Here is a 24,784-nt window from a genome sequence, read left to right as displayed (position 1 = left end):
ACGATGAACTGCTAAGATAAGTAATCAGCGAGTCGTTGATTGCAAAGTTTCGTGTTAGAGACTGAAGAACTTCGGAGATTGCGTAGAACCAATTTTCATAGCGGGAGGAGAAAACAAACATCATCCTAAGAAGGCAACTGTAGAAAATATGTTCCGATGTTATTTCTCTCCTCTATTTTTGCCTCAGCCTACGTTTTATCAGAGGAACGCGACTCCTTTTTTCCCCGGTAGCGTTTACCGTTGCAAGTTATTTCTTTCGCGTTGTTTTTTTTTTCTTCTTCTTGTTTTTTGTTTCGTTCAATATTCCAACCCCTCGGCGAAATTATGGATCAGTTACTCATATAAGGTGTTGTTTTTCTGCCTGATTTATATTATTGTTTTCATTTCGTTTCGTTTTTTGTTTTTTTCCTCTACTTTTTTGCTTTTCAATTTTTTGCTATTGACTTATCGAAGAAACGGGTTCGACATATTCTTCAAATATTCAATACGGTTCGTACCACGGTAATTTCTTGATACACACAGTGCTTTGGTGCGGTATAGTGCAGATGTTACGATCAATTAAAATACGAAAGATGAAATATTTGAAATTGCGACATATGTATAGTCGAAATACCGTGAGAAAAAATAGCGATGATTATTTTAAAAAGTACAAAATATAAGTGAAATGGAATTACAAGTGACGGTGATATTGTTATTAGAGATGATAAAGGTAGAGTGAATAATAATAATAAATAAGAGAGAGAGAGAGAGAGCAAGAGAAAATTGATGAGGCGTAATAAGAAAATTTAACAATACAAGTATAAAACGGGCAAAGTATAAGAGAAGTATAGAAAAATAGACAAAGAGAGGTAATGTACTTGAGCCCTACTGCTTTTAGTCGGCATTGATGATCGCCCGGTCGCCTCAACATTAGTCCAATTCCTACCAACACAACAACATGAAACAATAATTACCATTTGTCTCTTACACAACACATACCAACATTTGAATTATGTGAAAATAGTTTAAATTCACTTTCACCCTTTATATCGTCTTCACATCGTCATTTCGTTAAATTTGTCACCTCAAAATTACCATACGAAGCTCAACACACACAGTTGCATCGCTGCCGATACATAAAGAGCTATTTCAATGAATACGTCACGGATACTCCGTAATTGCGATTCGCTACGATTGGATGAATTTTCTTTTTATATATCCGAGTACTTACTCCCGGAGTTTTCGTAACGTTGAATAAAATAATAATAACGCAGGTTACAACGATACTCATCCAGCGCAACGAATAAATTACAGTGTGTATGTATGCACGGGTACTCTTGTACACGAAACTATAATATGTGTATAGCCACAATTTACGTTATTTACGTAACATAAGCCAAGCTCGAAGGATGATGCTAAAAAAGTAGAATCCCCTTTTATGGATTCCAGAAAGGTTTGGTTTGCCAATGCCACGCATGCGGCTTGTTTGCGTATTTCATTCGGACCGCCGAATCGAAAAATTTTACCCAGCATTATTCTGAACTCTGGTGAGTTCAAAGCCTCCCCCTGACGTTTCACAATCGGAAACGTTAAGACCGGTAGTCACCTGTTTACAGTACAACATCCAAAGTCTTTCTCTTTCCAAAGTTCCTCGTTGAATCCTGACCCGAATAAAAAATTCACCGTGTCAAAACTGGGATAACAGAAGTTTGACAACGAACGAATGTGCGGTTTGGATATTAATGGTTAACGGGGTAGTGGAAGGAAAGAAAGAAAAAAAAAAACGAAAAATTAACGGAATTTTTTCTAAAATAGAACAACGCAGCGGCGTTCATAGGAATCCAATAACGTGGTTGCCGCATGACCGTCGATGACCTCTATAGGTAGCCCATCGACGAGGAGTAGTTGGTCGGTATTAAAGCCCGGGCGTATATCTGCAGAATTTAATATAATATGTAACGCGGAATTTGAGTGGACTGCAGTTCTCGTATCGCCGGCGGTTAGGGGTATGGGTTGGATGGCTGAGTGGATAGAGAGAATGCGAGACGTACGAAAGAGGGAGTGTGAAGTGTGCCGGGTGAGGGTTGAGGGGTGGACTGTGACTGGTACGTAATATTATATTACAGAGTTTTGAGGGTACTCGATGACTGCGAGCCGGTTACCAGGCTTGCAGATATGGCCGAGATACTGCCGAGTCTTCGATGCGCCTTGTAGGTTCCGATCCCGAAACCGCCCCCGCCGAGACTCGAGAGGAGAGTCCTCTCGAAAAACGGCAACGGGAGTCCCACCTATCTACAGCGAACGACTCGGGGCCAAAGAGATCTGGGTCGTTGATTTTAATCTGCTCAAGGGACGTCGAGCCGTTCGGCAAAAATCATCCCACCGCTGTCACCAGATATTCGATTTTCACGGTCCAAAGTGCCCGTTTAAAGGCGGGCTGGTTTTGCCGTTTTCTCATTTTTTTACACCCCACTCTCTCTCTCTCTCTCTCTCTCCCTCTCTATTTCTTTCTCTCTCGTTTGCCGCAGTCTCTTCAATTAAGTATCATCTGTGTTCGCACAGTGTAAGGTAATCAAGAGGCACGGTAGGCACCTGCGTCATCTTATATACCTATCCTACCAGCCGCTTACCAAGAGGCTTATTATCTAATTCCATCGCTATATAACTGCGCGATTTATACGTACGTACGTACGTACACATACTGTGTATAACAATAAAATAATCCCGGTTTTAACGGCAAGGATAACTCACGGACTGAGCGTATAAATGGCCAAGCAAGATGTGTAACATCGCCACCAAGATATTTTCACAAAACTTTAACCCCAAATCGAACGAGGAAATTTCCGAAATTAATTTTATCTCCGAATGCCCACTTTTTCAGGGTTTCTATGCGTTTTCGAATGCTGTTTCTGGCCTTTAAGCAAAAAACCGAAACACCGCGTCTACTATTTACGGTAATGCGCTGCTGATCCAAGGATCCATCCGTTTCCACGTCTTGGATTTCACGCCGTTTTATTACTCTCGAAGCCTCTAAATGTTACAGTGCATTCTTTTTTTGGAAAGCAAATGCACGGCCGGCACATGGCACCGTATGAATGGTTCAACGTGACCGAAGCACTCGACGCACTTGACGCACTACTCGAGTTCAACTAGCTCGAAAGCCACACACGCACACAAGTGAACAATGATCCATCGTCCCGTATGGTTTCGCCTTCCGTTCGACGTGAGAACGCAATTATCGACGGGCTTGATGTTACACATCCGTTGATCTGACTTCCCTTTTGCCGCTAGGAATGCTATGAAAATTTTATTCGCTCAAGTCTGCGTCTGGTGTTTATCTTTATACCATCGTGACCATTGTGACTATTAAACAACTAACTTCCCAACGCATGAAATAAACCGATTTCAAGCATCAGCGTGCTCGTTTCTAACCGTTTTCATAGACATTTTGGAACATCTGTTCAAGCTTTTCGAGCTCTCGTTTTGGTTGCACACCGAGCTATAGCAATTCATGCAAATTAACCAAATTCACGGACGGTAATCGATCGATAACGACACACCGCACTCTGAAACAATTCTCCATGAAAGTTGAAAAACTTTCCAAACGTTGCGTCTGCTTCATTCGTTTATCAATTCGAATAGAATAACTTATAGAAAAGGCGTAGTTCGAAAGAGAGAAAAAAAATCGAAGCCTGTGGAACCAAAGATAATTTAATGGTTACCAGGAGTCTATCAAATAACAAATTACACGTAAAAAAGACACGTGCATATATGGGTTGTAATTGCCTCATTAGTTTACACAAATTCATAATATAAGCTGCAGACCTCGTATACCTAAAGTGGAAACGTTTATGCTTTTTACTCGCGGTTGAACTGAGATCGAGTTAAGCCGGCTTGAATTACCACTTGGAATGGACGCGCAAGAGAAACGAAGCAGGCTCCCGAGGTGCAATATAATGGCTGCTGGTGCCCTACACGGTTCCCTTTTAGTATTTCAAGTGTTTAACTTGTGTGTACCACACAGTGTCTGCGGTAGAAGCGGCTGTAGATACACGAAGATATACAGATATATATATACCCTGACAATAACTCATATCCCCCTGAACTCCAAAGTCACGAGATCAATTTTAAACGAAGACTGTGTGCAGCCGTATGTTGTACGTATGGACGAGTCACCTCTGTTCCCCATTTCACAGTATGGGTACGTCAAATTTCCTGCGAATGGCACGAATTAATCTTCCGTGAACAAGAAATCCTGACCAGCATTATTACCGAGTTACATACCTACGAACGTTCACATCGCCACAAGTTTGCCACCGAAGGATCCCTAATTTTCTTTCGCCAACAAAAAGAGAATTAAAAACAACTCGTCGCTGGTATGACAAGAGAAAAAAATTACACCGTACAAAAAACCCTCACGGTTTGACCCAGAAACAGAATTCGAGCAAAACACGTAATGCGACTGTTTGAACTTTAAAACTTAGTCAAGGGGATCTCTGCGAGTAAACTCTGACAAATTGGTGGGGAGAATGCAGTTAGGCTGCGATTATTTTATGAAAAGCATAATCTGCTAGACTGACAAAGAAGAAAAGTTGGCAATGTGATGTGTTTCCAACCTGGTTTCAGTTTGTACTTATCACCTCGATTGACGGGTAATCGAAAGAATCATGATACTTGGAAGTGTGTGGAACTTTTGCAGATAAACTGAAGAAAGGCTTGTCTCATTCCGTTCTATCCGATTTCACATCACGGAGTAACTTTCACGCGTATGATCCGTGATACACGTGTACAGACCAAGGGGTGCGATACGTCATTGCCAAGTCGGCAGTAGGGGCGGTTCGTAGGGTCGTACCGGAAATTGATAACGTGCACGTTTCGGCACTATATACGCTCTTCCGGAACAACTTAAAGATAGCTCATTCACGCACCGGGTTCGAGCTCAAAGCACCACTGCAGAAACTCAAGGAGAGAGATGTAGATAGCGAAAGAGGGAGGGAAGAGAAAAAGAGGGAAAGGGCGCTCGAATGAGGAGAGGAATACAATATGGGTCACTTATCGATTGGGGCTCATGCTGGACTCTGTAATGTCTGCGGCATGCACGATACATCGCGGCGTGTGGGTACAGCCTGATCCGATTGTTGCGAAGATATTATCGCTGCGCAGAAACAAGCCAGCTAACCGTACCGGCTGCATCTGCTGGTCCGGCCGAAAGCAACTCTCTCGAACTCTGAGCAACTCAATAAACTCCGTGTAGGTGCTGCATGCAGTCCGCTAGAAATCCACTCCGATAACTCTGGACTGTACGGGTGTGAGGTCTGGGTCCACAGATCCCAGATTGCAGCAGCCACGCGGTACGGATCTAAAGTGCCTTGATGGATATGCTCGTCCCTTTGACTTGAGACGAGAGATTCGGCGAGCGAGGCATTTGCGACATGGTTGAAGACCTCGTCAGGACCCGAGCGTCTCATCTTCTCCCCTCAGAAATCAACGACTCTTGTCTTCCGAGTAGTAAGAGAAGGGCGCTCTTACTACTCCAACAAAGAGAGATTCGGAACGACACAAGTTCCAAATCCCAGCAGGTTTGACCACCCGTCGCATGCCTACCTCGAGGGTTCGAAGAAAGGGAATTTCGAAGTCGAAAGATCTCAATGACGCTTTTCCGTTTTTGTTTTCGACCCCTCTCGCCTTGTACACTCTCGTTTCTTACACACTCGTCTCGTGAAAATCTCACCGCGCACGAGGACGTTGCAGGTATATGGAACTTGAAACGCGATGATCAAGTCAACATTGAACTCTGGGCGGTATTATAATTTGCTTAAAAGCATCTTCTCGAACCATTTCGACCGTGGTTCCGATATTTCCGAGGGGAAATTTTTACCGCCACCAACGAACCAGTCGTCCCAGATATTATTCCACGTGCATGTTATAGGGCAAAGATAACTACGCCTGAGCTTTTCCCACGGGCAATGCTTTCGTTCCCTCCGTCACCTAGGATTCCCTCACTGCCGTGCAGGATTTAAATACGGTTTATGTCAATGACTTGAATGAAGTTCCACGAATACAGACCAAAGTCACCTGCTCTCTGGATCTTGCTTTTGATCATATAATAAGAATTAAACTCTAATAGAAATTGGAAACATTGAAAAAAAGACACTATCATTCACTTGCGTCTATGGCATCTCTTTTACAGTCAAATCCTTTTACAAGATCAAGTGATGTTCCAAAGATCAACTCAAGGTTCACATTCTGAGACTCTTCTCGATTTCACACGAGGTTGAAGTTAGTAACGTGAGGTACTTTAACGATGCATGCTCAGAAAAATCGTTACTTCGCACCATTAGGATTGTCTGAAATTCAGCTAGTGAATCATAACAAAGAAAACATGTTCATAACTTGAAAAGTCAACTCCTTTAAAGTCGTTCTAAAATTGTACAACGATTTATTCCATGATGTTTCGTTACGTTGACGTTACTAACTTGAGTCTCGTGTTTTCACTAAGTTTGAACGAATTTGTACTTGATTTTCAGAAGACTCTAGATTTGATACATCAGATTTCCTCATAACTACAGATATTGTTGTTCGATGGTCGAATACCACGATAATTTATGCGAAGTTATACTTCAAATCAATCTTTCACCGCTAAGCAAATACTGAAGGTGAACAGCTGTCTCTACTCGAATTAACCGTTCACGGTATTATGCGGCGTATATTTTCACCGTGTAATTGCGTAATCGTCAAATGAAGTGGAAAAAACGGAAAAACAGAAGTGAGATGATTCAGCCGGTCTCGAGGAGGTTCTCGTTCAGGCCTGAGAAGCAGCAAAGCGTTTTTAATCCTCGTTTCATTTTTCATTGAAAATATTTACCGCTATCAACGGTATGAATGTGCCGGGTTATAATACATCGCGAAGTCGTGCTACGTAGAAAGGTTCTCAAAATTCTCCACTTGGAATTTCGAGTCGAGGGTTAAAGTGAATGAAGGTGAATCAAAGTAGGCCAAGTGTGACTGAATTAACGAGGAAAAACACGAACCTTTCAGAAAATCTTCATCATAGTGTAGTCTTAGCTTCTGCAAGAATCAGAGTTCCATTTAATGTCTTCGAGCACGTGAAAATGTAGTCATGACACAACATAGACGGCCATTTTTTCCAAAATGTTTTTTCTTCATCGAGGCATGATAAAAGCAAAAGAAAATGATTCTCCGCGACTTGAAAATTGGCATTATTCATATATTCATAAACCTCTTCATCCTGTGGCAGTAGTTGCCTCTTTATCTACTAATACTCCCAACAAGAAAACCGAACAATAATTAGTAGCTGTCCTTGAAGCTACTATTGCTATCATCGTTTCTGTGATATCGACCAAGTAAAAAACCGACGAAAATCAATACCGAGCTTTTTTCATACCCATTGATCCTTAACACTCAGGCTGCAGGATATCTCGACAGGAGAAAAAAGTTCTGAGAGGCTGGTGCCTCAATCGAATGGTCGTTAGCCCATTCGATTAACACGATGAAAGGGTCGGGACTCACACCTGATCAGAGTTAATTTTATCGAACTTTTTCTCAGGTTTGTCGTTGAAAAAACTTCTCCTTGTTTCAGTCGTGTGTAAAAAATGTGGCGAGAGTACCTGGATAAATTACCTAATTCAAAAATTTTCTTTTCCCCAACTTTTTTCAAGTATATTCCAAATGCACGAAAGCATATTTGACTCGAGCAAATCCTTCTTCTCAAGATTCTCGATTCCAAATAACTAATCATTCCGACTTCTCGTTAACGACTGATGAATGTTCACAATTCCGGACTCACGAAAAGAATCCTACTCTGCACACAACGCTCAAAAGCCAAGCCACCGAGAAGCTGAGTTAACGACAAGTAATCCCAAAGTTTTGGGCTTGAACTGTTCTAAGGAGAAGTTGACCCGAGACATCGGTCTCGTTACTCCCGTTGAAACGTAGTAGCTCAGAGGCATGTAATATCCATCAAAAAGACGGGATGTCCGTTTCCGTGTTGCCTAACGAGCTAACCGCTGTATGAGATGCTTTGCACACCAAGTTGAACCGGCACATTGGCCAGTCGATGCCAGCCGCTGGATGCACCGTTGTCAGGGAAAGTGCTGTGCAGAAGAATTTCCTCCTTGCGTTACCCGGCTGGTGAACGGAAAGAGTTTTCAGAAAAGGTATGCTGTACGAGAAGAGAAAACACCGAGAAGAACGCCCAAGTCTAAGCGGACAATACCTGGAGGGCGCAGTCAAGCATCAAGCATCGAGCATGTAAAGATGGGTGTGTGTGCGTGTGTATGTTTGTGTATGCATGTGCGCATGTGGGATATACAAAACCGCTGACAATGATAAAAGCCGCATCAAAGAGGCCTTCCTTTTCAATGGACGCCTCTAAACAAACGGAGGGTGCGGGCCAAAGCGAGCGAGCGAGCGAGGCGAAGCGAGGCAAGGGTGAAACTGTTGCGATGAAACCACCACGGGTAGCAAAGAGCAAACAGGAAAGGGGGGCGGAAGATTCGGCAACAAAGAGCGTCGCGTTGGTGCATCGTGCGAAAAATAGTTCCTTTTCTCAACGAGCCATCCGACTCTTGACTTTTCACTCTTCTGCAACTTCGGGCAGCCGCAAGTCTCCGAATATAAGAGAACTGGGTGAACAAGCGGATGAGTTGCTTCTGACCTTTGCTTCGTCGAACACCTTCGAACGGATACGATGTCGGGTCTCAAAGAGCTTCCGACTTATCTTCGGGTGCACAGACGCCTGGTAACAAGCGAGAGACTGCGAGACCTGCTCAATGCCCGTTGATCTTAATGCATCTTATATGCAGTTTGAACCTTTGAAGCTTTCGGTGCGGAAATTTGCTTTTACCTACTTCGAGTGAAGTACACGGTTCAATACGTTAGTATGTTAGTTAGTACTCAGGAGGTGTAGGTTTCAGAACAAACCACCGAAGAGCTAATTGTTGGATTTTCAACGCCGTGCGGTTGTCGTTGCGAAGTGTTCACCTCGAGCCGATTGTCACAAAAGGAGTTTCAGGTCACGTCCGCGAATATGAGAACGACGTGCCAAATGCTAGCTAAGTAGGGTATATCTGGCACATTTCTCTGTAATACGGCATCACCTTTAACCGGAATTCGGTTCAGTTTCCGAATTCAAAACGGCGCCGTTTCGTCAGGCTATAAGTGTAAATGAGCACGCGATAATTACGTTCATGATTGTCTCGAGGATGTAGCCAAGTAGAGGGAAACGTTCCAGCTGACGGTAAGTGTTGATTAACGTATAAAACCAAAGATCAATTGAAACAACGCTGTTGCTCGGGATTAAATACCGCGTACGGTACTTTACCAGACGTACCAACACCTCGAGGAACGTCCAATAAAAGCTTCGAACGGGCTTCCATACCTGGCCGAGTTCCGGGTGGAGGGTGTAGGAGGCGAAACGAATAGAGGCCGACGTAATAGCTGACTGAGAAGATAAACTGAAGTACAATTATTGGGAATGACGGAGGGGCAGATGAAATACACGGTATTGTTCGGTGGAAAATCGATCGATAATTTTAGCTGTCGGGGTCGACGTGCTGCGGATACAGGGGGTCGTGTTCAGTCGATAAACCGTCTCTTTTAACGTGAAAAACAACGTTCAGGAAACTACCGGATATGAACATTTCAACGCTGACGACGGCTCTCTGGACCCCAAGTGTTACTTTACGCAAGCTTCGCTAATCCTGGTAATATCCAAACGTAACTAATGGACGATAATGGGAATTCTCTTCGTGTTTCAGCAAGATTCACTTTCAGACGACGCAGTTTGTAATTCTGACATTCGGTACAGTTCGCATAAAGCGGCATGAATATTCTAGTTAGAATAGTTAGTCGAGTCGAGTGGCAATTCGACCGTTACTATAGCGGCTGAAAAAGCAATCATGAATCAAATTACACTTTCAAACTTTCCGTCATTCGACCTCCCCATTATTCAAGCAAATAATATCAAACCCGTTCGTTTCTTTCTCTTGGTCGTCGAGTTTAAGGCTTGAATTTATGCGTGTCAATTTTCCCCGCGTGGAATGAAGCTGTCTGAATAGGTGCGACGGTGCTAACGTGGGAAGTGAAAATATGACGGGAGGAGAGATGAAAAGGTACTTGATGCGGCAACGCGAGTTGGGCAACAAAATGAAGGCGTATCGCGTGCAGTTTAAGCGGCAGCCGCCTAGCCGTGTGGGAAGACGTCATCTGGTAAATTTAAGATTAAGACGCCTAGTTCCCTCACAAACGGAGCAGCTTTAACTCTCCCCGGCCAACAACAAGATTTACCCACTTGGTGCTCGCGTCGTTTCTTCTCCTCGTCGACACTAACTAGCACGCCGTTTTATACCTAGCAACCAACCCTATAATCCACCGGACTTAACCACTGTTCGCAGTATCGCTGCAACGGGGGTAGAAAAAAATCGCGCAATCGAGTGGTCCGGAATGTGGACCAGTACTGATCCGAGAAATTCACGAAATCCACCCCGGAGACCCGCAGCGACGACCCACATTCGTATTACTTGGCAATATTTTCAGGCTATTACCGTTTCACCGATTCCATCCGAATCGAATCATCTATCTCGGAGAAAAACCTGCGGTTAGTCACTCTCGTGTCGTAATTTTTAAACATACGCTGCCCGAGTGCCGTGCATTTTTTGAATCCCGGACGGTAGAATTTTGAATCAAACGTACAACGGGCAAGTTTTATTGATCGCAACGAAGTGGCGAGATGCCACTTCAATGCGAAGTAAATTTATACCGTATGCAAGCTGATGTTGTTGCTCAGAGTTGAGAGTCCGCTTTATCGGTGCAGGTCTTAGGGGACGTAATACGTGAGACATAATAACAGCTAGGTGGTACCGGATATCCGGTATAACGACGGGTGAATAAACTCTGGAACTCAAACTATTCAGGTAACTAATAAACCCTCGGGGAAAGGATATCTCGAGTGTAGGGTTATAGTCCTAGTCTTTGTCGATGTGGAAGGAAAATACCCTGGTGGTAGTCAGGAATTCCGCTGGGACGTTGCAGGAACAACATTCGTTCCTGCGCTACGGAACCACATGCGTGCAAACATCCACTAGCAGATGATGCGTTTGCGTCATTCGAATAACGTGTTTATAGTATCCAAGCCACGTCACTGACGTACAAAGTATCATTTTAACATGCATATCGTATGGCAAAATATTGTAACATAACAAAGTGATGTTTTTCAGTGTACCTAGTTGAATCGTTTTTATTTCAAATTTTTAATAAAATTCCCTGAATCCTTTTCCTGACTATTTACAGTAGCTTGATAATTTTCCTGACGCCTACCAGTCCTAGGAATGAATAAATCGAAACAAAGGTTTGACGAACGGGTCAGAATTGTTCGAACAATTGTAAATTATTATCCATAAATTAAAAAAAAAAAAAAAAAAACTGTGAACAGAAAAAGAGAAACGAATAAATAAAACCTGCGGAAAGTTGAGGCCTCCTGATCCGTGTCACCCAATAAACATCGCGATCGTTGAAAGTACTGAAAAAGTTTGAATCAAGTATTTCCCAAGGATTTGGAAGTTACGACCGGTGTGTCAAGTTCCGAGCAGCTTCTCAACAGTAACGACGCTTCTCCTTTATACTGCAGTTTTCTTTGCACCGCTGCACGTACACAACGCACGTATTTCCAGCAGCCACCTTATAAATACAGCTTACGTTAGTATATCCATCTAACCCTCTGCATTGGTATGTATGATCTATCTATATGTACGTACATCGTGAAATACATTAAATGAAGTTACGTAAAGAGAAGCGACTGCGAGTTATCGCGCGACCTCGAGAGCCATGCACCAGCGAATAGAGGTTCGTGTCTTTTTTTTTTCCAAGAGTACAAAACATAAAAAAAAAAAAAAGAAGAAGGAGAAGAGAAAGAGGAAAATCCGGCGACGTAAAAATTTTTTTATACCTATTTTCTTCTTCCTCTCCATTCTCGTTGAATAAAGTGACTGATCCCTGCTTTTCAGCAGCCCGGTAACGCGCTTCTTCGATTTTCTTTCTCATGGATATGGGATGAAATTTTTGCTGGTACCGAAATTTTTTTTTTTTTTTTTTTCAACATTGTTTTTTTCTTTTCTTTTCTTTAGACACAAGTCTACCTTCACCTTTATAGATGTGCTTGAACGCTTATAACCAGTCGTCAAAGGTATACAGTTTGGTGAAAAATTTTCTAAATAATAAAACAAAAAATTATTCATCCAAGGTGAACTGTACTACGGTAATATTTGGGCGTGTAATTTTAACGATGAAAGAAGTTTAAATTATCACAATCTACCTAATTTTTATGAAAATTTTGTTTTTTGTTTTCTCAGTTTGAATTCATTATTATTTTCACTTTTTTCTGTACACTGGTTTTCAATGAATCACTCAGCTTGACTAACTCAACTTTCACTTTATCAATTTTGTATCATCAAATTTCCGTTTTCATGCAATTTTCGAACGACTCTACTACTGTTTTCCACATTCACGCGAGCTGTTTGACCAGTGCAAGATATTATTTTATTACTGGTCGAGCAAAAGCATCAAACACATTCAACGAAAGAAAAAAGAATGAAACAAAAGAGAAAGGAAAACGATCGAACCAAGGAAGAGATCGTTTTTAAATCGTTAACATCCTCGTTCTCTTTGCTCCGGACAATTAGCTGAAATAAAGAGAAACAAGAAAATCGTGTACTGGAACGACGAGATAATTTAAAAACATTAAGATATTAGAATCTGCGAGAAATATGCATATTGCGATTATAAAAAAAAATTGCAAAAACCTGTCAGGATATTGTGATCTGTATACGTTATAGGTAGAAAAAAATTCTTTTTCGCACGGCGAGATTCTGCGCGGTTAGAAAAAACATCATAACAGATCCCAATAACGGGGTCGCGTTGCGCGAAAACGGGGAGAAAAACAGCTCGGGGCGGCTTTCCTCGAAACGCGATGAAGTTCAGTTATAGGTTTCTACACTGGCCATTCGCTGCCGTCCTAGATCTCACGTCAGTTTCTTTCCTCCTTTTTTTTTTCGCTCACCAGATAGACAGCGAGAACAATAAATATTCCCTTCAATATTTTCTCGCGCCTCACCCTCCGTTTTTACCTTTATTAATAACACGGTTCTGCACACCCGATATTTTTTATGAGAAAGGTGATTATAGTGATTGTGTATCAAACACCTTGCCGAAAGTGATCAAACGATCTGCAAAATCTCAATTCTTCGTAATATGATATCAGCGATGAACGAACTTTGTTAATTGTTCAATTTGGCGGAGCGCGATTATTAGTTTCGATTTGAAATCTTAGTAAACTGCACTCTGATAATAGCAATGCTAGTTTGAAAAAGAATTTCATTGCTAGGAAAAAAGGGATGAAAAAGTATCAATATTTATATCGATTTCATCGGAACAGTGTTTGCAGAAATTACGCTAATGAGAGAAAACTTTCAAGGGTCAGGAATTTTGTATTTTTCTGTGACTATCGCCAGTTGTTGCAGATTATGGTCTATCGATAATCAAATGAAGAAATTCATCCAACAAAAAGAATCGTAAAACCTTTTAGAAAGTGTAAATTACGGTGCGAACGAATTTGTATTTTTGATTTCGATCAACGAACTCGGAAACCGATCACCTTAATTTGAATGTTAAACTGTAAAATAAATACCTTGTCCAGATGCATAATAATTGCACTGTAATACTTGTGATAATTCCAAACTGATTGAACGAATGACGAGAATCGTAATCACGTGTGTGGAATCATGAGAAATTAAAACATCGCCTCGCTGGGAATTTCCCACATCATCATCTGCAAACTCGGGTTATATTTTGTTAACAAGATTGTCGATATAGAAATTTGCCAAGAGTTTTGTGAAATGGAATCAATATACCTCGTTACTGAGTATCAAAAAAAAAAAAAAATGCTTGTCAACTTTCGTAACACGATACGATTGAACAAACGACTGGAAAATCAAAAAATGCGAGTCAACATCGCCCTGAAAAGCGAAACCTCACAGTTTTTATTCCCAACATTATTTATCACCGCATTTTTAGCTAAACATTGTAAAACCAGTGGATATATCCATAAAAATTATACATTACTTCTTGAAAATTTGATTATTCCGGCTGAGAATTATCGGCACGTCCTCGTCAATAGTGAAAAAGAAATATCTGCGTGGGAGTTTTGAATAAAATTGATTTTAAAAAAAAGAAGAAGCAAAAGAATAAGGAGTAAAAGAAGACGGTCCGTAAATGAAGGAACGTTTGATTTCAGTGACTGCTGCAGTGCGCAGAGGCAGGCTGCGGTGATTTTTCTTTGTTACGGATAGTCAATCAACGTCGACGAGGCCGGGGAGGTTTTATATTCAAAGCTGGAGTGAAGAATTAACTGATTGTGAGGGAAAGGAGAGTAAATAAAGCCGAATGGCGGAGAGAAAACGTTGAGGAAAACGAGTGGCAAAGAAACCGCAGGGTGTAATTAACATTTACGAAAAATCTCTTTCATCTTCGAAAACTTCCCAAGGATAATATTCTTTACCTCGAGTCAAATTTTCCAAAAATCTCGGCGAGATGAGTCCGATAGAGAGAGAAAAAAAAAAAAAAAAAATGCGAAAAAAATAAAATGAGCCAAAAGTTACGGATAAGATTCTGAAAATTCTCAACCACCCTCCGAGAAGACAGGTCGATATTTCTTCCAACGACTTGATGCACCTTTTGGCTAATCGTAAGGTATTTTCATTCCCGAGAGGTTAAATCCCGCTCACCTAACTTATATGCACACAACTATACTTGTACATACGTATATGTACGTATATGTATACCTATATTATTTTACCGGGAGGTAAATTGGACAGCTCCGAACACTTCACACCTCACTGTTTCACGTATCGAACAGCGCGATTCGTTTCCAATTTACTGCATAATGCGCCTGATACGATGTATATCTGTACAAGTATCTAACGTATATTTTCTATAATAAATGAAAACATATGCGTTTTGAAGTAACGCGAGGAATTTCTATAAAATCAACAAGGAGACGAGTCGTTTCATGAGAATGTTTTTAAAATTTATCATAATTTTAATTGTGTTTTTGAGTTGTCCCTTCTCTCCGGAGGAAAGAACCTTTCCATTAAACTCAACTCGATTGATTCGACGTTCGTGTATTATCATTTTTCGATTAAAAAGGTTCAAGCACAAGATCGAACCATTCTAATAGATGTACAACAATTTCGAAGCGATAGGCACAGGCTTTTGTAAACGTTTTCTACCTTCCAGCTGTTTCTAGTTTTTTATCGTCGATGAGATCTTGTTAGCTTACGATTATAATGACTCGACAAATACTCAACGCACGATAATCTCCTAATAATACGAATGAAAAAGCTCAGTTTTTGGCGAACCAGCCTCCGTGTGGTCAAGGTTAAGAGTGAAGAAATAGAATAATTGATTGTATAAATGGAAGGACTGTAGGTAACGGCTTGATGCAAGGGAAAAGGTAACTCGGAGGGGTGATAAAATGAAATTGTATGTAATATAATAAACCAAGTTGAATGGAGAGGAAGAAAAATAAGGAGAAGAAAGAAACAGGGGAGGTAAAAAAGAGTCAGGATAGAATATATCTGTGTATGTATACACGGATAGAGTATATACAATTCTCCACGTAATTAGGAAGGTCCCTTAGCTCTGCCAGCAGGGAAACCCAACGTTCCGAAATTCACGCCCCAAGTCACGGCCTAAAATACCAGTGTACAAGGCGCCACCTTCTATTCTGAAATATCATCCCTTGACACGCGGTCTTATGGTTATCTATATACTGGAAACAGCGATGGGTATAAGAAACGCATCACATTTAAAGAACTCGCGACTGAAAACCAAGCAACGTAGAGTGATCGAAAACCTCGCACACGTGTGGGAAAAATTTTAGATTCTGTTCGTCGAATCGATGTATTTTTAGCGAAGGATACAAATTTTTTTTTTTTTTTTTTATAGAAACGAATTTCTGTTTTCTTTGGTTGACTCTTGAGCACTTCGAAAAGTGAATGAAGATAAATCGATTATCGTGTCTGGAACAAGAAATAAAATCGCCTCGATATTCTCCATCGGACGAATTATACCGACAAAATTATATCGTGTATTTCATAGCTAATGAAATCCAACCTCAAGTTTTCAAATTTTTGTCAAATTAACAAATTTCGTACAGTGCACATTTTGGACGGTATACGAATGGCAGAAATTTTCGTTTCTCGTAACTGGAAATCGAGAATCCGAAAGGCGGTGTATGTGAAGAAAAAAGGAAGAAATAAAATCTAAATCCAACGTTCAAAAGATCGCGTAACGTTTTTAACCATCGCTGGAGATAAAAGAGACTCGCCATTTTTCTCTTCGGAGGTCTTCGGTCCGAAGGCACGTTGTATTAATATGGGGATCTCATTAATATTCACCCTTAGCCGCGATCCGTTTCTGAGCCTTAGGACCTAAGGTGCTAAAGATCGAGATCCTAGGAAGAATTAGTGGGCGGTAGGGTGAAAGGCGCCGGCCGCTGCCCTTGAGGAAAATTGAAAAGCTGGGGAAAAAGGGTAAGCTCGAACAACGCAACAGTAACATCGAACACGGCGAATTACGCCATGGGTAAAATTTCTCCCGCGAAAATAGAAGAGAAGAAATTGAAACAAACGGCTTTAGACGTGAAGATATGACGGTTATTTTTATATTCAATCGCTATAACGGATCTACCGTTACAAATTTTGGAAGTCTGACCTTGGGTTCGCGATTAGCGACCACAAAAAAACCCAAAGGTACTAATTTTCATTCTAATCCATTCATCCATTCTCAAGACGTCATTTGATTTTACAGAATTTTGTTATCCAAATAGTTGAAAAAGTGGTGAACTGATCGAAGCTAAAATCTAATTAGTTCTGAGTTTGGAAAAACCGCGTCGATTGATACAAAAATCATTGAAATCCGGTAACTCGTTCTCGAGATATCGTCGGACAATAGAATTGATCACATGCCTACATACGTGCATACATTCTCTAGATCTTGAAACGTCAACTTCTCATTTCGGGGTGATTACAGTGACTTACGTTTTTGTCTGAGAACAGAGTTAAAAAATAAAATGAAATGGAATAAAACAATGTTTAAAAAAAATAAATAAATGTTGAGATCGATAGAGAGAGAGAGAGAGAGAGAGAGAGAGAGATATAGCTTTGGAGCTCGGACCGCGTTGCAATCAAAATGAAATATCGGCTTGCATATGTGGCACCGCATCGGTCGACTGAATCTACTATCACGGGTCATAATTTTAAACTTTCCTGGACGAGAATGTTATTCGGTGTGGGTTTGTTCAAGGACATCAAAAACCAATGAAAATTCATTTAGGATCGAGATTCTTAACCGTCGGAGATGATTGTACACATTGCTTTACAGAAACGCAATTGAGAGGAATAAATCGTTGTTACAGTTGATATCGAAAATAGAAAGCAAGAAAAACACGCGTCGTCGCATTAATTTGCAATTTATTCGGTAATCGAGCATGCAGCGCGCATTACGTGATTGAAAAAAAAATAAAATAAAAAATCTCAGACCATAAAAAAAACCAGTTTTCATCACTTTTTTTTTTTTTAGTTCGTTTTTCTTCCTTTGCTATATCAACGAAGCGAATACACTCCGATTAGAAATATAAAAATATTTTAAGCAAGATTGTGATCCAGTTTTTCTTTCACACAGGGTTGCCACAACTTTTTTGGAAAAAAATTCCATGACACTTCCAGGTTTTCCAACACCTAAACCCTATATTTCTCCCTCACATTTTCTCAGTTCCAGTAAGTTACTGAAACCTAAATCGTTCAGCTCATTAACTCTGTATTCGCGGCAAATTCAATTCGAACCGAAGAAAAATATAATGTAAAAAAAAAAAAAGTCAGCCTAAGCTAATTTGTTTTCTCGACGAATAAAAGGTAAACTCGTTACCTCAAAAAATAATTTCTAATACCCACGATAGAAAACTGATATTTCACAGTTTTTTCCACGACCAAATTAAAAATCTCCCGACATTTCATTCAACACAATTTCGCGCCTATATTTATGCAGTAAAATTGTTTTTCTCCAACGCGTTGCAAACATTAGTATAAAAAATGAAAGCACGTGCTTATTCGTGATTCAATGACTAAAAAATACAGCTGCGCAAACTGCGGTAGAGTAAAAAAATCAGCGATAATGATAATGATGATCATGATGATGATGATGATGATGATGATGATGATGATGATGATGATGATGATGATGATGGCAAGGACAAGTACGATAATAATAATAGGAGGCAAGCCGCGTTGTCTTATCATTGCGAACACGTGCAGCACTGCCTGACAGATCGGGTTGCGTTCGGTTGGAATATGAAGGAAAGGAGAGACTGCGTGCAGCGAAGGTAAAGTCGCGTGCGTGAAGTCGTTAAATTAATATGAACGGGGGGGGGGGGGGGGGGGGGGGGGGGGGGGGGGGGGGGCGAGTTGTAGATTCGCGGTTAAATACGCATTATGACAATTACAAATTAGTAATCACAGCTCGACGCCGGCACTCGCCACACGACGAGTCGTTCGTCAAAAGGTTGTGAAAAAATTGAAAACATAGAAAAACGACGAGGGAAGTAAAAGTCTTGACCGTTTTAAGGAGAAATCGTAGTTTTGGAACAGTTCGTTTTTTCGGTGTTGCTTCAGGATTGATTCATGTTTTCCGAATTTAAATTCATCGATGTTGTTGTAAAAAGTAATTACAGTGACTTTTTATTCGGTCTTTCATTACCCTGATGTTACTATTTTAAATCTTGTAAATTACTAAGCTTGGCGAGAAGTAAAACAGCTTTGTACGAACCTCGAGATTTGCGAATCTGAGAAACAATGATGAACTTTCGGCATGAAGCCGTTGTCAATTCGAAGCCACCATTTTGGAAGCGATGGTTTATTTCACCTTATTTCTCCCTCGTTCGATTATCTGGAGATGCGTGGTATTTAAAGGAAAACGAGTGCTTTGATTTCAAAAAAATACAGAAATCAATATTGAAGATAATAAAAGCTTCGTCTTCTATTTCACCACGGTTGCGTTTATATCTGTATAATATATCGATAATATCGCGGAAATTTCGGAATTGCTTTTGGTTTTTTAAACAACACCGAGAAAGAAGAAAATTAAACGGTCGAAATGATGAAAAAAAAAAAAGAAAAAAAAATGGTAATTTCGTATTCCGTAGAAGAACGAACTTGCGTTTCAAACTTTACAAGCTCTCGCGATGTTCGCCGCGAGAAGCGTGAATTAACGAGCTTTGTGCGATCCAAGATAAAATACATATAGTATACATATATAATACACATACGCATGTAAGAAGAAGAGGAAGAATAGGAAGAAAAGGTGCAATTTCGAAGCGCCAAACTCTTAGTCGAGGGATAGTAATTGAATTTTTGTCTGAACGAAATAAGCAGCACGACTCCCGTTGTTCAGTCTTTTTGGAAATCTAATTGTAACTGATTCGGATTCGGCCGGATATTTCAACATTATAATTACAGAGCGAGAAAATTACGCGTTTCACAAAATGAAGAAAAAATCAGAGTTAAACGAATCACGCTTTCAAAGAAGAACAAAACCATTATTGGTCAAAGACTCTCATTTTTAATAGAACCTTTTATTCTATACGGAATTATTCATATTTACGAACAACTTGAGCGATATTTGTACTACATTAATCGATATCGACCAAATTTATTAGAATTAAATTCATTGTCGACAACAGTTGGTGAAAATTTTAGAACAAAATTAATTGCATTTAAGAAAATATAGCTAACAGATTGTTTGTAAATATGCATCAAAGAATTTTTTCAATTTTTCATCAAAACTCTATAAGAATAAAATCGTTGCCAGAATTAAGTGGATCTGACCACCCTTGCCGTAAAAACAATTCCTTCATAAATTTTTAATATTTTCGAATGTGAATTAATCGGTTTCGCGGTAACTTTGGTCACACCCCTTAATTTAATAATCGTTTTGACAATATTGGACGATAGCCGTTCTCTATATTTTACTATACCATATTTTATTTTATACTATATTTTATTCAAGTCACTCGCACGCGTTTACTACATTATGCTCTGTCAATCTTCGCTCAAAAGTAAAACTTTTTGTACAGTTTTTTTTCCTTCTTCCCTTCACGACCACGCCGTTGTTCCCACGAATTGGAAAATTGTCATGTATACACGTATTCTACAATAATACTTATACATATGCTCAACGACTGGTTTATATCAACTGCTGAGAGTCGAGACTGCAAAATATCGCCAAAAGCTATGAATACATAACTTGCGTTACAGTTTTGATAATTACACAGGCATATTTGTTCCATTATTTGACATATTTTGGAACGAAAACATTTTCGAAACTTCAAACGCAGTTTATACATTGGTCATACAATACACGTGTGTATATATCTGTACATATGTACGTACTTACAGAGGGTTTGGTTCGAGGTTGAGAGAATATAAATCCTGCAGGTTCAAAAGGCTTCCGCATCCCTCGAGGGGTTACAGCGGTACTTTCAACCACCCTTATATAATTCCGAACCCATAGAATAACAAATTTTTTTAAACACGGTTTATAAACTCGTTTTTTCACACGCTGCTAATTCTCACAGGGTTTCAATTGTGAAAATTAAAATTCGGCTTGGCATGATCACTTTTAATGAATAGAAAACAACTTTGAAAAAAGCGTCCAAGACAGAGGTAAAGTATACAGATGTTAAGGTAATCCTTACTAAGGTGGTGAAAATTTTTTTCCGTATCACCCTCAAAATCCACTTTAAATAATTCAAAAGCAATTCCGATTTTTTCAAATTTTTATCTCAACTCTAATCCTCAACGCCAACAGGATGGATTTCCTCATTCAAGATATACGTATTTCGTAAATGTTCTCAGTGCATATATTTTACTGTAAGAGTAATAATGTTAAAAATAAATCTATAACTTCCTGAAAATGAAAAGAAGTCACATTTCGAGGCTGTGCAATTCGTCCAGATTTCTCAAATATTAGCACTAATTCCCACTAAAACCTGGAAGTTGCAGGTTTTTTTGAACACTTTAACTCTTACTAAAAAATATATACTAATAATGTGTCCGAAACACGTGTGTTTTAAATGGGAAAATCCACCCTCTTACAGTCACTGGTTATACAATTGAAATAAAAGTATCTTTAAAAAATTAGGCAATTGTTTGTAATTTGTTTAAAGTTGATTTGGGAGGGGGGGTTAACCTGGAAAATAATCGTCAACACCCTACATAACAACCACCCTGATATATATATTTATATTTATATATGTTTGTGCGGAAAGGAAAACCGCGATGCAGCCTCGCGTGTAACGCTTTTTGAGTATCAAGTATCGGCGAAGGAATGCGTCTCGAATTCCATCCGCTTTCGCTTGGATATAATACCAAGCCGTGTACACATGCATTTAGGTAGCAGGCCTTAAACGTTTTTCCCGTCGAGATAAGAGAAGGAAAAAGAAACCTTTTCCTTTTCGCTTCTCATTACCACTTGGAATTTGGGTTGGTGGGTTAGGTGGTAAAGTGCCTGTTTAAGAAGGGCTGGCAAGCAGCTCTTGTTCCCTCAACCTTGATGTAGCTGACGGAGTGAAAAGAACCAGAAACAGAAATAGAAAAAAAAAGAAAAAATAAATAAAATAAAATAAGAAGAGGAAGAAGAATAAGAAGAGGAAGAATAATTCGGAAAGTGAGTAATTGCGCGATGCTCGAGCTTTTCACAGCTTTTTTCAAACGCGTTCCGCCGTTTTTTTTGCAAGCCGTACCTTATATACAAGCGTCGCATTTTTCTTCCCTATCTAACTGCGTACAGAGTTCATCATTATGCTTCGTCGGCTTGCTTTGCCCCCTCCTAACATTTTTTCTCATTTTCTCCTGTCTTTACGCACGTAGCTGAGTCTCGTCAAGATTCGGAAAATTTTCCGCAGTCGGCTGTTAACCTTCGTGTAAAATTCCTTATCAAATTCAAAAGGTGCGTAAAATGAAATCATGATACACGTATATGTACCGATTGATTCAACAAACTTCGAGGTACATATAAACATTCCAAAACAGCGTCCTTGTGATTTTCATTCAAATCTATCGGATCAACTGAATTTGAAAATAAACATCAAACGATTATTCGATTGGAAATCACAATTCGTTGACGGTCCTAGAATTTTCCGCTATTCCCATTTTTGGTTGGAATACGAAAGTTTTTCATGTTCGCAAAAACTCGGAGACTCCTATAGCTTGACTTATTTTTCTCAAGATGTGGTCAGTGTTGATTCAACCGAAGCTGCATCGATGCATAAAGTTCCAATGAAACCGGTTGATCCGTTCTCGAATCACATCAGACAAAAAAACGTTCATATTTTTTACGAACAAACTCAGAACCAACGGATCCGACTTCGCCCAAAATGTTTACCAATTGTAATTTCTTTGTTAGGAACAACCGCATGTATAAAGACCAAAACCGTTAAAATTTGTTAATGAGTTATCGAAATGAGCTAAATGTTTGGAAAAATAAAAAATAAAAAAAAAAACCGACTCCACTGCAATTCATTTCGCTGTAAAATATGTCTGATTTAATTGTTACAGGTTCGTAGTAACAATGACTAAAAATAATCGATTTTCAATTAAATCGATTAATTTTTACCGATTCAATCGAGTTGCGTTCCATTGTTTTCAGCCTATTGTCAGTGGCCATCGCTAGAACGTAGGTCTAGTGCTTGTATCAGACAGTAGTAAGAGGTGATCGTGGTCAGCCAGGCTGCAGCAACTCTCGCGTCTGACCATACACTGACCGTAATTCCTCAACGCGATACAGAACAACTCGCAGTAGTTACAGCGGCTCTCTAATCAGACGTGATGCTGATTGTGAGAATGAGACGAACTCGATGCCGCCGGTGACTGACTTTGAGATATTCTCACAGTCAGTGGGATGGGACCTGATTGTGAACCGTCGTAGCGAAGGTTTATAATTATTCATAATCAATGAATAACAACTTTTACACTTTTGATAAACCAGGCTTTTTAGATTGTTTACAAATTTTCAGACGCAATTACAGACTTTGTTGTGACTATAATACGTTATAATTTTTCGTTTATACATTATGCGAAGAGCGTCTCTTCGAAGTGGTAAAAAAAGAAAACTGTCTTTCCAAGATATCGATTGTGTTGCAAAAGAAGAAGCAAGAGTTGATTTAATTTTCTTCGCTTAATTTTTGTTCCTTGTTTTCTTTCTTTTTTTGTTTTTTCATTTTGTTCAAATTGTTTTCGTTTTATTCTCTCTAGAGTTTGTCTTGCGAAATAATATACGAGTTTCAACTTCGGTATGAAATATTAAACAACGTCTCGGGAACTGGATCATAGACTATTTACAGGTGTATACAACAACTAGTCTTTCGTTTCAATGTTCAATATTTGATTTAGACGATTCGTAATGAAGAGCGAATTTTAAATACCGAGTTCATAATTATTTCTACTAATCTCGATCGTGCCGGGTGAAGCTGAACGATAAAAGGACTCGAAAGAGATTCAGAAACGTTAGTAGTAACGATCTGGGAAAAGTCCGACAAGCCGCGGCTATACTGCAAATACCATCAGCTCTGACGGACAGTCGGACTGACTGACTACTCGCTGGCAGTAATCCCTAATCTCGTAGGATGAATCGCTGAAGAGATTGCGTTGAACGATCGTTTTAGTAGGCGGATGAATTCCCCGGCTGATCGCTAATTCCTACAGAAGCATTTCCCTCAATTTTCAGTCGCTCTAAATTCTCCAATAGCCGCTCTTTCATTTTCATTCGTTTATTCGTTGCCTTTTCAATCCCAGGACGTTTTCACGCAAGTTCCCGTTGTGTGCCTATTAGAGTATTTCGAAAAGAAAAGTTTATGTAAAAAGATGAGCTTTCCAAGTTGTGTGGAAGATCGCGCTCATTTGATTTTTCACCTTTTTTTTTTCTTAGCAGTTGCGAAGAAACACGCGATATCAATTCGTGCGGCTAACTTGTCACTCATTCAGAATCGTGTCTTTCACCAGAACCTTCCTTTCGACTTAAACAAACTTTTAAGATAGCGCCATGGTGGAAAATCGCAAATTTTTTTTTTCCGAGACACCCTAACGCCTTTACAACTCTAGCAAAAGTCAGAAGGAAAAAGAAAAAAAAAAAACAACGCGATTGCAAATGGATTTTCCACCTGGATGAAAATTCGTCGAAATTTCCAGGTCGTCAAACTTACGCGATATTCACGTATGCATATGTATACAGATTGCAGGGAAAAGAGTAGAAAGGAAGAATTACATGGGGGAGTGAATCGATAGAAATCGGAAATAACATCACAGACGGCCGACTCGCCGCCGTTTCGAGAAACAAAAGACGATCGCATGTAGATATATCACGCGTGTAACTTCAATTCTGACTCATTGTGAGTTGCGTTTTTACCTTCAAAAATCTTTTTCTTGCGTAAAATTTTCTCGCCGGGCAACACAATCGTTGTGAGGCAAATTCATTTGATTTTGATACACTTCATTGACTCAATAATGGAAGATATTGGTGATAAATAGCTATTGCAGTTACATTTTCAAACGAATTTTGATGCATTCGTTTGTTTTTAATTTTTCGAGAGAATTTTAAATAAAAGAAAATAATAATTCCTAATTATTCCACTTATTGTAAAATAGAAAAAACCGAAATGATGATTTTCTGCTGGAAGAAA

The 24,784-nt window shown here is 39.7% G+C and overlaps 2 protein-coding genes across 3 annotated transcripts in view; one reads left to right on the top strand and one right to left on the bottom strand.

The window, feature by feature from the left end:
• Window positions 1–24,784, bottom strand: part of LOC107225713 (potassium/sodium hyperpolarization-activated cyclic nucleotide-gated channel 2) — a 167,109-nt gene that overhangs the window by 126,396 nt on the left and 15,929 nt on the right. The window lies entirely within an intron of this gene.
• Window positions 2,867–24,784, top strand: part of LOC107225646 (dynein intermediate chain 2, ciliary) — a 46,908-nt gene continuing 24,990 nt past the window's right edge. The window contains exon 1 of the mRNA XM_046742049.1: window positions 2,867–2,933. Within this exon, the coding sequence (XP_046598005.1) occupies window positions 2,868–2,933 (66 nt within the window). The 5' untranslated portion in view covers window position 2,867. The remainder of the gene's footprint in view (window positions 2,934–24,784) is intronic.

Source organism: Neodiprion lecontei, chromosome 1 (assembly GCF_021901455.1).
Source record: "Neodiprion lecontei isolate iyNeoLeco1 chromosome 1, iyNeoLeco1.1, whole genome shotgun sequence".
Classification (NCBI taxonomy): Eukaryota; Metazoa; Arthropoda; class Insecta; order Hymenoptera; family Diprionidae; genus Neodiprion; species Neodiprion lecontei.
Note: the sequence above shows the minus strand (reverse complement) of the source record. Positions and strands in the feature narration are given on the sequence as shown.